Source organism: Pteronotus mesoamericanus, unplaced genomic scaffold, assembly GCF_021234165.1.
Source record: "Pteronotus mesoamericanus isolate MK-2021 breed Mesoamerican mustached bat unplaced genomic scaffold, CSHL_Meso_final contig_182, whole genome shotgun sequence".
NCBI classification, from domain to species: Eukaryota; Metazoa; Chordata; class Mammalia; order Chiroptera; family Mormoopidae; genus Pteronotus; species Pteronotus mesoamericanus.
In genome coordinates, this window is record NW_026555078.1 from 5118685 (window position 1) to 5133933 (window position 15249).

At 38.9% G+C, this 15249-nt stretch overlaps 1 protein-coding gene across 3 annotated transcripts in view; it reads right to left on the reverse strand.

Annotated features, from left to right (window-relative positions):
• The window catches only part of CPSF2 (cleavage and polyadenylation specific factor 2), a 31091-nt gene that overhangs the window by 12150 nt on the left and 3692 nt on the right, over window positions 1-15249 (reverse strand). For all 3 annotated transcript variants that reach the window (XM_054567118.1, XM_054567119.1, XM_054567117.1), the window contains exons 4-10: window positions 10306-10485; window positions 8926-9085; window positions 8742-8847; window positions 7618-7747; window positions 6839-6954; window positions 5439-5626; window positions 4484-4774 (exon numbers count right to left, since the gene is read on the reverse strand). In XM_054567118.1, coding sequence (XP_054423093.1) covers window positions 4484-4774; window positions 5439-5626; window positions 6839-6954; window positions 7618-7747; window positions 8742-8847; window positions 8926-9085; window positions 10306-10454 — 1140 coding nt within the window. In that variant the 5' untranslated portion in view covers window positions 10455-10485. The remainder of the gene's footprint in view (window positions 1-4483; window positions 4775-5438; window positions 5627-6838; window positions 6955-7617; window positions 7748-8741; window positions 8848-8925; window positions 9086-10305; window positions 10486-15249) is intronic.

Below are 15249 nucleotides of genomic sequence, written 5' to 3' on the forward strand. Positions count from 1 at the left end.
CAACCTCTTGCAATATTTTGCTTTTGTTAAAGTATATGAAGAAAATCTACCCTCATACAAATGTATTTTTGGAAAAGGGAAAAACATTCAAATAAGGATATTCTTATGAAAAATCATTCTTTCTATGAATATACTTCTTGATATTACATTAAAACTCAAAAGGTTAGTTATAATGTAGAAACTGAAACCATACCAATAACTTTTTGTACTGTTATATGAAAATGTATTCATTTATCTTGCACTTTGAATGGATCTTTTATTTGTGCATTACTTTGTAATATCATGCATTGGTTATATGGAAAATATTGGTTCACCAGATTACACAGATGTTACAAATGTTGACAATACTTGAAAAATCACATTTGCAAATATCTCCACCAATCTCATCAGATAAGTCTTTTAAGTTTAAGCAGTTAATCTGACAGTAATGGGTATTTAAGTGTTCTAAAATTCTAATTTTCACTGGCAAGTGTGAACTTTATTATGGGGAAAGAAGGGGAAGGGTTATCAAGGAACATGTATAAAGGACCCACAGACAAAGCCAAAGGGGGGAAGGACTGAGGGTGGGAGGTGGGGGGGTGGAACGGGGGAAAGTGGTAGCAGGAAAATAGAGGCAACTGTACTTGAACAATAAAAAAAGTGGAAAAAAAAATTTTGAACTTTATCAGATTCAAGCAACAAATACTATCAATTATTTTCCTTAAAGTGATTGGCTCGACTTCTTCAGTTTTGAGACGCTATCTGCCAAACATCCAAGTCTAAATTAGCCATGTCATTATTTCAAGTAAAAATGGTGTTTGAAGAAAAAAAGCGGCCACCTCAACTCGCGACGAGCAGTTATGCCAGTGGCTTTCTTAGAGACAACAGTGGTCCTTCAGCACGCACCACGGGTGCTTTATGCAAACTCACCATCTTGTCACCCAGATTAAAAAGCATTTTATTGAAAAATTCAGTGAAATGAGTAACTTCTACCACTTTGCCAAGGACACTGGCCTTCCTTTCCTAACACACGTGTGGTGATGAAAATGGAGTGACTGCTAACACAGCTGGGGGCTGCTGCTTTGACTTCAGCTATGGCGCCGGCAGTTTACCTACTGTTGCTTCTACTCACCAGTGTAAGGACAGGGACAGTGCAGAGGAAACAACGCTTTAATATTACTATGACAAATCATTTTGACCTTGGGGACTCCCTGAGAGGGTCTCAGGGACCCCTTGGGGGCCCTCACACCACAGCTTTCTTTGAGAACCACTGCATCAGACACTATTCTGCATACGAGGGGTTTTAAAAAAACGAGATCCCTTTTCTCATGGAACTTGTGTTCTCATTGGTAATGGACAGAAGACAATAGGGAAAATAACAGTGATGAGTACTAGGAAAAATCAAGTTAGGTGATGGGTTGGCAACAGAGTAGTCATTTTCGATTGGTAGAGAAGGCTCCCTGAGGAGGTGACCTCTGAATTGCAACTTGAATGACAAGGAACCTGCCAAGCACAAAGCTGAGATGACACATCACGGGCTGAAGGAACAACTGGCGCAAAGATCCCGCTGCAGTGCAGCAGCGCAGGGCACCAGGCAGGTGGAGGGAGAAGAGGTCACAAAGGAGGGCAGAGGTAGGTCATGTGAGATCTTACAAGTCTGGACAAGAAGTTTGGATTTTATTCAAACGGCAGAAGGAAGCTGTTGGAGGGTTTCGGCAAGGGAATGACATGAAATGGTGAGTGTTTAAAAATGCCTTTGGGTGCTGTTCAATGGGTATAGAGTTTTAGTTCTGCAAAGATGAAGAGCTCCAGAGATGTGCTGCAAAACAATGTTCGTGTAGTTAATATTTAACTGTGCTTAACCCTTAAAAATGGCTAAGACAATAAATTTTGTCATGTGGTTTTTACCACAATACAAAGACATACACAGAGAAAGACAGAGATCTCTTTTGATGCTCTGAGAGGAAAGTATTAAGAGCATGTAAAAATAACAACAGAGAAACCAGTTAGGAAACCACTGCACAGCCCAGGCAAGACCAGTTAGCACGGGCTAGGATGACAGTGGCGGAGCTGCAGAAAACGGACAGATTTAGGATGTACTGCAGGCCAAGCCGATAGCACTTGATGCCAGACTGATTATGGGTGTTGAAAGAGAAGTAAGGAATTGAAAATAAGCTTTAATAATCTGTGCATTAGAAGTAAGGATAGCGGTCACCCTCAGGAGAGGAAGGGAAGCTCAGAAGGGGTTGTCTAGAGTACTAGTAATATTCTATTTCCTGATCGTGATACAGGCTAGACAAGTGTGTGTAATTTGTGAAAATTCATCACGCTGTATGCTTACAATATGCACACTTTTCAGTATACATTCCACTTACTTTTTTAAGTTTCTGGATTTTTGGCTAGCATACACATGTGGAAAGCGCTATTTCTGATAATGAAAAAGGCTCAAGGAAGAGCAAGTTTGGGAGGAGAGAAGGAGACATAGTAAAAATTGTTTTGGATGTGACCAAGTAGAGGAATAAGTGAAAAGTAATGGACAGGAAAGGGGTAATTACAAGGGAGAGGGGAAAGAACCCTGAGCTTATGAAAAAATCAAAGACCTAACATTTCAAGTTTCAGCTCCAAATGTCATTTTCTATTTTTTTCAAACTTGAACCACTTTCAATATTCTTTTATGAATTCCTCAAATGGCATATCTACCTTAATTGAATTTCTAGTAATTAATATTTTCTAATACAGCATTTCATATCTGATGAAACTGTTTCAAGTATATCTGAGTTCTTTTAATTTTATATTTCTAAGCTATTAAATAACCCAGGAGCCAGTATTTTACTTTGGTGTGCTTGCTTTGAATCTTTCCTCAACTATTCTGTGTACAGTGAATGTGTATCAGATTTTAGTTACCATTATTATGCTTTCCTTAAGTAGAGTTATAAGATACCCTTACTAGTCAGCTTTTAATAAACTAAACATTCCTTTAAACGGCTTTTATGAAGACAAAATGAAAAGCAGTCATCTAAAAATCTGCAAAACGCTGGCAGTTATTAACCTATTCAGTATCAACTGCTATAAACTTTAAGTTAATACTAGTTTTGGAAAATTGATAGATTTGATGGGTTGGTTATTGGTAAAATCATCTTTTGGCATAATGGCCACCTGACGCACTGTCTTGCTCCTGTAACAGGAGACAAGGCAGCAAGTGCAGATGCAGGAAGAGGTTAGGCTATTCTGTGGTGGGAAGATAAGGGAGTTCCTGTCTGCCTTCTACTTCTCAGTTAAGTTTGAAACAAGATCATGCGCTATGGGTGAGGACTGAGATGCAGCTACAGGACTTTTGAGAGAAGGTATGAAGTTGTCTTACTGGTGAGAGCAGAAAGGAATAGCCCACAAAATGCTGAGTGCTAGTGTTTGGTGCCTTTCTGAGATGGGAGGCCATGAGTGCAAAGAAAAACCTGTCCACACAATAGTGTTTAACTCCAGTTAACCTAACATTGCTTGGATATAGGCACAAACTAAACGAATGGTTTAACTAGAGTCAAGGCTTTGCCAGGTGAGCACAATAGCAGAAAGAAGGGTAAGAATTAAAGGTGTTTGGAAAATAATGATGGACCACTGGCTCAAAGCTGGAGAGCTGATGGATAGTAAAAGTGGTGGGGTTCATGAATTTAAAGATCCAATGGGACCAAAGAACCGACGGCACAGCAGTAACAGAGAAAGTCATCTGTAAGATCAGAGTGAAATGCTTGAGGTGGTAGAGGTTTGGAGCTCGTTCAGTCATAGCAAGTTCAATTAAGGATGTGACCGTGGGAGCAGACAGCATGGTGCTGGGAAGGATGGCTGAGATGGCGTGGAGGAAAAATCACAAAGAAACAGGAGGCCAAGAAACTGAGAGAGCTAAGAAACTGGATAGACAGGAATGCTAAAGCCCTCAAGAATGAAGTTCTAAGTACGAGTGGACAGGAAGCCTATGAACCAGACCCCAAGATTACCAATGAATGACAGAGAACAACTGAGAGAGCAGTAAATGTCAGGAGCAAGGAGGGGCTCGCGTATTGTTAAGCCTGACACACAAACTACAGAGGGAAGAGAAATGGCTTCGGAGCCGCAATCCAGAACAAGAATATCTACCCCACCCAAAGTACATGACACGTGAAAGAGGAAAACAGAGCATCTACTTGAAAGGGCTACAAGAGAATGAGTATCATTCGGAAAGAGCCCGATTCCAACTAAGGAAAGGATTAGAGCAGCTTTTCAAAGAGAAAGTGAGAATATAATGTATATGTATACCATCTGGGTGTGGTTCCAGGCGGTTCCATGGAAGGGTTCAAGAATGAAAATTTCCAATTAAGTAGCTCTGAAATTTGTGCTATTAAAGTCTCTCTACTATTATTCTGATAAAAATCCTGTAACAATTTTGGGCTTTATTTTTGGTCACTGATTTTTATACATCATGTATAATGTATTCAAAACCGTATTAAGATAAAATTCACATACAAGTACGTACCTCTATTTCTGTAATTTTTTCAGAAGGATTATCAATTAAGAAACGTGCTAAAGTCCCAGGAGTAGTTCTGTAAGTTAGAATGATTGAGTTTTTAGGGTCCTCACACCACTGAATAAAGAGATCTCTTGAAAATCCACATTCCAGGTCGGGTTGGCTGGCAAGTACCACTTTTGGGCTAGGTACTCGAGCCAAGTCAGAAAGACCGTGACATAAAGAGAGATGGCGAAACTGAAATGGATTATTTCTTTTGTCTTCAAAACATCTCATCAATTTGTCACTCATCCATTCTACCTAATAAGGGAGGAAAGATGACAATGAGAAAAGGCTGTATTATAACTTCAATGTCTTCTACAAGTCAAGAAGTTCCAGTTCTATCCCAAATCTTCCCCCGCACCCTACTGGTTGCTTAAATTTGTACCTCTTAGACAAGCAGCGTACTTTCTGCTTCTGTTCCCCATTAGATCCTGCCACCCCCATGCTCATCCCTAAAAATCCAATCTTGCCTTATGTTTCACTTATGAATTACTTTCAATCTATTGAGAAGGTGATGTATAAGTTCTAAATGATTATCTTACCGCAGACATTGCTTTTTCAAGGACGAGAGCTTAATTCAAAAAGAAAAGTGAATTCTAGCACTTACAGCCTATGAGGTTGGTTTAATGTTCATCCCCATTTTACAGACTGTGACACTAAGTATTAGAGGAGCAGCAACTAGCTCAATTTGTAAAATGGGGAAAAAAACAGAACCAACTTCATAGAGTGTATAAAGATTAAATGAAATAATTCAAGTAAAGCAGAAAGACTAGAAAGGGGTTAAATTTTTAGCTTTTATTATTATTGTCATCATCAACCTCTTCACCAGTAAAATAAAATCTGAAGGGCAATTAAAATACTGTTTTTCATAAGCTCAATCTCTAGCAAACTTTATTACAAGTGATACTGTAAAAAAACAAACCTGGGACTTAGAAAACTCCACCACGTTGTAGCTGACATTATTCAGGAGTGCCAATGAGTAAACTCCCAATCCTGCATCTTTAGTTCTCCAAATCTGGTCAAGGAGTTGAGCAAGTTCCAGAACTCTGCCTGCGGTGTCCACTGCTATTAACACATTCCCGTCGCCTCGAAGTGTTTCCAGGACATTTGCTAGAAAACAAGAATGTAAAATCTCTATAGAACACAACATACTCTACTACAAAATTAAAGATAACTTTATCTCCATGTTTTTACCATAAAAACTATAATTTATAAATAAACCATTACTAGGCCAGGTACAAAATAAAAGAATTCCATTGAGGCTATTGTAAATACTTTCTATTCTCTGAATATGTCTTTCTAGGAGTGAAAAACAATGCCATTAACTCTCAGGTTTGTAAGTCACTGGTTTCCAAATCCAATCACCCACAGTACACACAATATTTTTACAGTACACTGGAAAAACAGAATGAGAAGGTCAAGTGCAACCACCCGGGGTTCCCAGGTCACTGTAGTGCTACCTGTCCACCCCAATGAACTTTGCTGTTATAAACCATTGCCAAACTTATACTCACATGCGTACTTCATATTAATACATACATGTTTTGTATGTATGTATGTTTGCAGAATAAAATAGATCATATTCTCTGTTCAAACAAAAGGATCTTTATAATAGATTTAAATAGATTCCCTTGCTCTAGATGGAAGTCTGCTTGAAAATATTTAGTAAAACCAAACTCTAGCAAATACAAGAATTGCAAACCTTCTTAAAGTCAGTCTAACATAGCATACATGTTCTATTTTTTTAAGTAGATAGACAGAGGCAGTGGCTTCAAATATGTTTAAAAGTGGAATCGAACTTTCCCTGTTGAAATCCCATGTAGCTTGTAAAAAAAAAACATATAAGGCAAAGCAACTCCAGACAAAGCCGAAGCAGCCAGGATGGCCGTGAGGCACCCCTTCAGAGCCAAGACAACTGGGTTAGCATGTAACACACCCAACACCAAAATCAGTGAGCTATGTGTACCCTCGTTTATCTCCTTCATTCATCTTTCTTTTAGGGCATGTTTTTCTAAAAGATTTATCGAAGCGCTTCCTATTTGGCATGCCCTAGACCTATGCCAGTGAATGCCAGGGGAGCTCATTATGTGCCGAGTGGCAGGGAGAAGCCAATCTTCGCACCTATCCCACAAAAGTTAAATTCAGACCAAGAAAAGCTTCTTTTTGTACAAAATATTAATATGGTCACACAGCATTTTTTTAAAAAAATACTAGTTAGCCAATCTCTTAGACAAGAAAAGTGTTTACCAGGACAGAGTAAGCAGCAACTCACACTACCATGCACTTCACAGCTCTTTATAAAGGACATTACATAATACATACTCAGAAGTTGCTCATCTCTCTGTTTTCTCCTTGGCTGCACATACGTAGCATTAAATGAATCTGTGATGAGTAGGGAGGGTCTACTTAGCATTTCCAGGGAACATCCATTTAAGTGGCTGTAACAAATTTGAAGAATATTTTATATCACTTCAAATAAACAACAGTTTATGTTACCTAAAACTAAGCAACTTCTTTAATAAAGTTCTTTCCTTTTCTAACTATAAAAGTACACATACATGCACACTGGTAAGAAAATTAGGTAAATTTAAAAAAAAAAGGAAAACCAAGATCTTACAGAGTGCTATCATTCAGATATAATTGACATAATATGCTGAAGACAAAATGAAGTATTTAAAATTAATCTCTTGTGTGTCCTTTTAAAGGAGGTTTGACTTTAAATATAGTTATATTAGATGGTAATTATTACTGACTTTACCAAAAAAAAAAAAAATTGCAAAGTTCCTTTAAATGGCAGATCAAGAGCATATACAGTATAGTGTGTTGTACAAAAATTAATCTCCTTTACAACATCTCCAGGGAGAAATCTGTTTTTTATAGAGTAGATACTAGCATGTAAATTTCAAATATATCTTTTATCTCTTTCATCATAATTTCCCCTTACAATGCAATTAATTAATTTATTTTGAAAATATTCACTAGCTGGTGCTTTTAAATTGCTTTAGATTTCTGGATAAAAAATAACGTTGTTTCTAATTTTCCCTCAAAGTATAAAGTATTACTAATTTTATTTCTATTAGCTTTTCTCTTGATATACCTACATCTCCCTCTTGTGGTTGAAGTCAACCGCGTAGACAATTTCTTCTTCTCCATCTTTGACTATCTTCCATATTGTTCCTCCAATCATATGACCAGCGGGCAAAGGTGTGATAGATAAGCCATGTCCTTTACCTGTATCAACAAGATATTGGCAGTACTCAGATTTCTTTTAATCCCTGAAGAAAAGTTATTTATTTGTAAGCTACTTTTTAATAGGTAATATATACAATTATACAAAATTCAAAAATAAAAAGACAGAGTGAAACGCAAGTCTCGGCCCCTGTCCCATGACTACTCCATCCCCTCATGGAGGCAGGTGCTCCTGTCACTTTAAGAAGTATTCTTGCAGGCATATCTGTGCCTATGAACAAAAGGCTAGAGACTGGACTTAAAGTTACTATTACTAGTACCTTAATTAGCATGAATTAATACATTTCAGTATTTATACTGTACACACAACTATTAAGTGCTTCCATTTTTGCTAACCTATAACTGACCATTCAAATCTCATTACTGTAAAGAATTTATCCTGTAGCCAAATTCAGCACATGCACAACAGTTGAGGCCACTGTTGCTTCCTGGCTTAATCTTCAGATTCTGTTGTTGCACCGTTTTCTCCGTGGCGGGCTCGTATCTGAAAACCTTAACTACAAGCTTCTCTGTAGATGAAAACACATACTTAATAGGTAACTTCCTGACCCAAGGGAAAAAAATGAATTTTTAATGCTTGACTCTAGAATTCAGGCATTTTGTCCTCTGTGCTGCCATCACTCTCCATTTCCCGGGGTCACGACATTCAGTCGTCTGAGCCGCTTCATCTCCGCGACCTCAGTGGGAGCTCCTGGAAGGCGGGTCTTCTGGCCCCGTTGCCTCTGCGCATTATACAGGGAATTTTCTTTCCCAAGTTAAAAGGGAAGAGGCCTGAGTTGTTTACATTTTGTTAGTATTTCGTCTGGAATATTTTTCAATCTAAATGACCAGGGGGAGGTTCAGAGTCCTATTAAAAAATGCTAATTTTTTACCCCTCAGATTGTAATGCCTACAATTTTTACTACAAATTTCCCTTGTACTTTTCAGTAAATAAACCCCATTAGTCCAATTATTTACTACTGGAAATATTTTTTACCTTTCAAATTCACAATCTGAGAGAATTTCAACTGCTGTATTTTATCAAATGCTGCATCCACATCATCTAACGTAAAGAGCGTAAAATCTTCTGTATTATGTCGAGACTAAAAGGATAACACAAATAAAGGTTAAAAATAACCAGTGCAGAAGTGTAAAAAAATTTTTTTTATTGCTTCAATTACCTGGTAAAGATCGTACATGAACATCTGTCCCATTTTATAAACTGGAATGGTGGCATAGATGGCGCAGTTCAGGCCCAGCTTGCCCACAGCATAGGGGAGGGCCCCAAGGTGGAGGGGGTCGGGGTGCGAGAGCAGCACCGCGTCGATCTGGTGGACGTGCCTGCGGGGACACACGCAAATGACCATGTCCCAAGCCATATTTTAAGGGTAAAGACAGGACAGTCAGAACTATTTCACCAATTCTGACTCCTCTCAGTATTCTGAATTGAAGACTATGCTGGAGTAAAAAAGCTAAAAGTATGATGCCTACAAATTTTAATGATTACTTCCCCTGTTCTGTAGAGATATCAAAATTATTATGTAAGTCACACATCAATATATAATGTCTGGACACATTTAAAAAAGAAAAGTAAAAGCAACAGTAGACACCACGTGTAAGCTGACTTCAAATGGCTATCTTATATACTATTAACTTAAGTTCAAGAACTCAGCTTGGGCCTGGCTGGTGTGGCTCAGTGGACTGAGTGCAGTCTGCAAACCAAAAGGTCGCTGGTTCAATTCACAGTCAGGGCGCATGCCTGGGTTGGGGGCCAGGTCCCCAGCTGGGGGAGAGCGAGAGGCAACCAGTCAATGTATCTCTGGAACGCTGATGTTTCTCTCCCTCTCTTTCTCCCTCCCTTCTACCTCTCTAAAAATAAATACATTTTTTTTTTAAAAAGAACTCAGCTTGGAATTTCAGAAATTAAGGAGATGATATTTAACCAGCCACATATTTATTGAGGATCTTTGGCCCAGCTCTTTGCCATGGTAACTGATAGCACACTCATTATAGTAAAACTTCAATGGAGCAATGAAGCATGTTCTCACTGAAAAAAGAAAACAAAAATTTGCTACAAGTTCTAAGTTTTTTAAATGTTTAAGTCCTCTTTCTTTCCATAATTTGTACAATACTGCAAACATAACTGAATTTCTCTCCAGTGGGTCAGTATCTCATGGTCATTATTCTGAGCCCCGATTCTCAACGTCTAGCACCAGAAGATCGAAAAGTAAGCTACAGTGATCTGACTGCAGAACTTTCACCTGGAAAATTTTTTCTCCCTTCAAATTCTTATAAACTTAACCTTGCTCTTTTCTAAAATTTGGGCCCATGAGCCAAAGAATGATTAATTTAAGATTACGCTGAATTTCAAATAACACAGTTTATAAGTCAATCAAACTTTACAAGTGAAAATAGTCACTCTTTGGCTCTTTGGCATAAATAAAGCTAACTCTTTTACTACACACTAAATTAGAGGAAAAAAGAAACACTGTGTAACATGAAAATAGTACTACAGTGTAGAAAAGTTGATTAACTGACAGTCTAGATACAGTAAAACTTACTTCCTCAGTGAATCGATAATATCCATAGAAAAGTGCTCATCCCAGCCACAGTCCAATAAAAATCTAAATTCATCAACTTGGAGAAGATAACAAAGAGCAGACTCCTCTTGAACCCCAGAGAGGGTAGTTAATTTGATAATGGATGTCATTTTTGGTCCAATAACAACAGTCCAAAAGGCTCTTTCAAAAGAAATAAAAATATAATTAAGCATAACAGTACAGTCTGATATACATAATAGACAAATTAATTTCTAAGTGGGAAGAAATTTGATAAACATGGAAATCAAACATTTTGAAGACCCATTTACATCATTGCTAAGTTTAAAAGTACAAACATCTTACACACTCCAGTTTACAACGAGTCCCTCAGTGGCTCCACACTGTGATTTGATGAAATGTAGTAAACTTTGGAATCAAGACAGACTCAGATTTAAATCTATTCCTGCGTGGTTCTGGGCAAGTTAATGAACCTTTCCTCACCCATGTATCTCAGTCTATAAAACATGAATATTAATATATACGTAAAAAGGATGTTAGAATTTCTGTGGGGATACCTACTACACATTTTTCAAGAAGATATAACATGAACGCTGTTGCACTCAAAAGAGAATTGTGGGCTAGTAAACCAGAATTGTGGGCAGATGTTATAAAAATATTTATTAAGAAAAAACAGCTCTACAGAAACATTCTAGATCTTAACTCCTTAAAATAGCCCTGGCTAGTATGGCTCAGTGGATTGAGTGCCAGCCTGCTAATCAAAGGGTCACTGGTTCGATTCCCAGTCAGGGCACATGCCTCGCCTGTAGGCCAGGTCCCCAGTAGGGAGCACGGGAGAGGCAACCACACATTATGTTTCTCTCCTTCTCATTCTCCTTCCCTTCCCCCCTTTCTAAAAATGAATAAATAAAATCTTTAACGAATAAATAAATAAATAAATAAGTCTTTCCTGGCTAGCTAGGCAGGTAGGAGAGGTCACTGCACATCTAGTAACATGTCACCGTCTATCTGCCCATGGTCATGTCCACTAAGGTAAACCGACAGCTCGTCTTTCATAACAGGCTGTCAGGGGGCTAATTTCATCACCTGCCCCATCTGATTCTCCTCGGCCATAGCCCAAAACCAAGAGTCCGACTTATTCGTTATCGGCAATGTGTGCACGTCCTAGCTGGACCCAATCCCTTACTCTGCAGTGTGCCTCTGGGGCAATGATTATGTTCACCTGTTACTTCAAGCGCCTCTTCGATGGTTCTTTTCACCTGCTTATCTTTAGAGATCTGACTTAATGTGCTCTACTATAAACGTGCTGTTTCTTAATTTCCTCACTTTGTCCATTTCCTTCTCTCCTTCTAATCCCGACGCTAGAACATGGACTCCGTGAAAGTGAAACCATGTCTATTTTGATCATGATTATGGTCCAATGCTTCCACCGTGCCTAACATAGAGCAGCGGTCAATGAACGCTTCTCGAATGGAGGAAGCATGCCTAGGATTAAATGAGCTTTAGAGCCCTCCTCACACCATTAACAGTTGCCTATTCATATGTATTTCCTCTTGTTTGGGAGATGTCTCCAGAGCAGGGCTGACCTTGACCTATTTTTGTATGCTTACTATATTAGCACAAGACTTGCTTCAAGAAGTAGTTGTTGAAACAAGTCAAAGTTAAAAATATATTGAATTAGCATGTTCCTATTTGGAAGGTATGAGAAGTACAAAGGTACTTATGTCCTACTTGATAAGAAAAAAAAAAGTGTATAAATACAATTTTGGAAAAGAAGCTAAGAAATTCTCCCTGCCAAAGAGCTTCTCGTACCACAGTTCCTGCAGGGTCACTGCCTTTCGCAGGCGCTCGGTGGCTGCGACACCACGGACCCCAGCACGTGTGGTTTGGACCCACACCCTGCACAGCAGGCGGCAATGGTGACCCACTGCTGCGCTTCCTTGTCCTTTTTTTGGTCTATCATTTTACATTAAAAGCCCTATGGTGAGACGGTCCAAAATGAAATGTGAGGTAGTGCTGAAAGATGAGACTCACAGCTCGTTAGTGGGGAAAAGCAGAGAACAAGCACAAATAGCGCTGTTGCTAATGACACAGACGCAACTAGACCAAAGCCAAATGGCTTCCAGCCACTGATGTGCACAAAGGCAAGTACGACTCTGCACAGCACGTGTAATTGGAACATGGAACCTAAGAAGCATGAACGAAGGTCAACTGGAAATGATAAAGCAATGGAGCATCTAAACACTGCAGTGCTTGGTGTCAGCAAACAAAATGGACTGGAATGGGACAACTACTACGGTGCTACTCTGGAAATGACAACTCAGAGGAGATAGAATGGCTGTAATACTGCAGCAAGATGTAGCGCAGGCATTTAGGGCTTAGAGTGCAATTTCTGACGAAATATCATCTCTCAGTCCTCTAGGAAAACCTTCTGACATTGCCATTGTTCAAGTCTACACTCCAACTACAGAGGCTGAAGATGAAACTGAAAGCTTTTACACATGCACCCAAAAGGAAATTAATAACACACCAAAACAAGACACATTGATAATTACAGGTGATCAGAACACAAAAGTAGGAAATAAAGTAGAATCATATGTCGTGGGACTATTTGGACTAGGGGTTAGAATCAAAGCAGGAGGTTGGCTTGTGTATCTCTGTGAAGCCAACTCATCCATCTCAAACACATGCTTCTAACAACTGACAACTGTATACTCAGACATCGCCAGAAGGCTGATATAGAAATCAATAGATGATGTAATTAAAAACAGGCGAAGGAAAAGTTGTATTCTCTCTGCAAAAATAAGAGCAGGAGCAGACTGTGGTCCTGACCGTGAACTGTTAATATCGAGCATCAGAGTAAAGCTGAAGATCACTAAAAGACTCAAAGTACCAAGATATAATGTAAATAACATTCTTGATGGATTTAAAGTCCACATTAAAAAAATTAAATTTAATTGACTGAAAACCAGAAGTCCTGTGGATTAAAACTAGGAAATTAGAGAAGAATGTGAAAAGATAGTGGAGGAAGTAAAAAGGAAAGAAAAATTGAGATGGATGACAGAAGAAACACTAAAAATAGTTAGACAGGCAAGAGGCCAAATTAAAAGGCAATAGACGAAAGCGAGTTAGAATCTTGAACAGTTTTTCAAAGCCTACCACAAAGACAAAAAGAGAATTTACAGGAGTCAACAGAAGAGCTAGAAGAGAAAAAAAAGGGGGGCAGGGAATAAGAGACCTCTACCAGGAGATTCAAGAAACAAAAGGGAAATTTAAACCTAGATTAGGAATGCTGAATGACCAATAAGGAAGCACAGTATCTGACCAGGAGAAAATAAAGGGAAGGTGGAAATGGAATACTGAAAATCTATACAGAAGAAACAGAGGACGACAGGTACCTTGAAGAAGATTCCTATGAGGAAGAACCTGTAATTCTAGAAGGTACAGTGAAAGCTCCCCTGAAAGTATTGGGAAGAAATAAATCACCAGGGCTAGATGGGATACCAATAGAATTAACTCAACCTACAGAGCCTGAACCTGTCAAAATCCTAACAAGACTATGTCAACAAATATGAAATATTCAATATACATCCAAATCTTCAAGCAAAGAGATGCCAAGCAGTGCAAAAACTATTGGGCCATTGCTCTAATTTCCCACACAAGTAAAGTGATACTCAAGTGATACAACAAAGTCTTCTATCTCATATGGAGCCAGAAATGCTGGATGTTCAAGCTGATTCAGAAAAGGAAGAGGAACTTGAGATCTAACTGTAAGCATTTGTTAGATAGATACTAAAGTGCTCAAAGACTTTGAGAAGGTCAGTCTGCGTTTTGCAGACCACAATAAAGGCCCTGGCTGTGTGGATCCTGAGAAGCCGCGAGTCGCTCTGAAAGAATTGGGTGTGCCTCAGCCCCAGCCAGTGGCTCGGCTGGTTCGGGTGCTGTCCCAACACGCCAAGGCTGTAGGTTTGATTCCCAGATTTACAAGAATCTATCAACGAAGGCATGAAGGAGCGGAGCAACAACTCAATGTTTCTCTCTCTCTCAAATCAATAAATAAAAAATTTTTTTAAAAAAAGAAAGAAATGGGCATGCCTTGGTACTTGATTGTCCTAATGCACAACCTGTGTTATGACCAGGAAGCCACCACAAGGACAAAATATGGAGGAACAGAAAGGTTTCCTCTCAGCAAAGGTGTTCAGACAGGGGTGCATTCTGTCTCCCCATTTGTTTAATCTATATGCAGAACATGCCATGTGCAAAATTGGGCTAGGCTCAGAAGAAGGAAGAGCAAAAATTGGTAGAAGAAATACCAATAACTTAAGATTTGTAAATGACACCATCTTACTGGCAGAAAGTAGCCATGATCTGGAACGACTTCTGACGAAAGCAAAAAGTGCCAAAGCAAGACTGCATCCAAAGATCAAGACGACAAATATCTTGACTAAAGAAGAAATACAGAACTCTTACACAATAAAGACATTAAAATGGTTAAATATTTTGCTTAATATTCCAGTTCAGTCATCAATTCAAATAGAGACTGCAGTTAAATCAAGAGAGGGCTGAGGTTCGGATGAGCAGCAATGGAAGAATTAAGAAAAGTCACGAAGAGCAAAGGTGTGTTATTAGAGACCAAGGCTAAGGTCATCCACACCTCGCATTCCTCATCACTATGCAGAGATGTGAGAACTGGACAGTGAAGGAGCCTGAGAGGAAAACATTGATTGATTTGAAATGTGGTGTCGGAATAGAACTTGACTAACACCTTGAATGGCCAGAAGATGAACAAGTAGGTCCTGGAATCAATTAAGCTTGAAACATCACTAGAGGTAAAAAAAAAAAAAAAAATGACAAAACTAAAGCTGCCCTACTTCGCACTCTTCATGAGAAAGCAAGGCTCTTTGGAATGGCAATAATGCTGGGAAAAATAGAAAGCAGCAGGAAAAG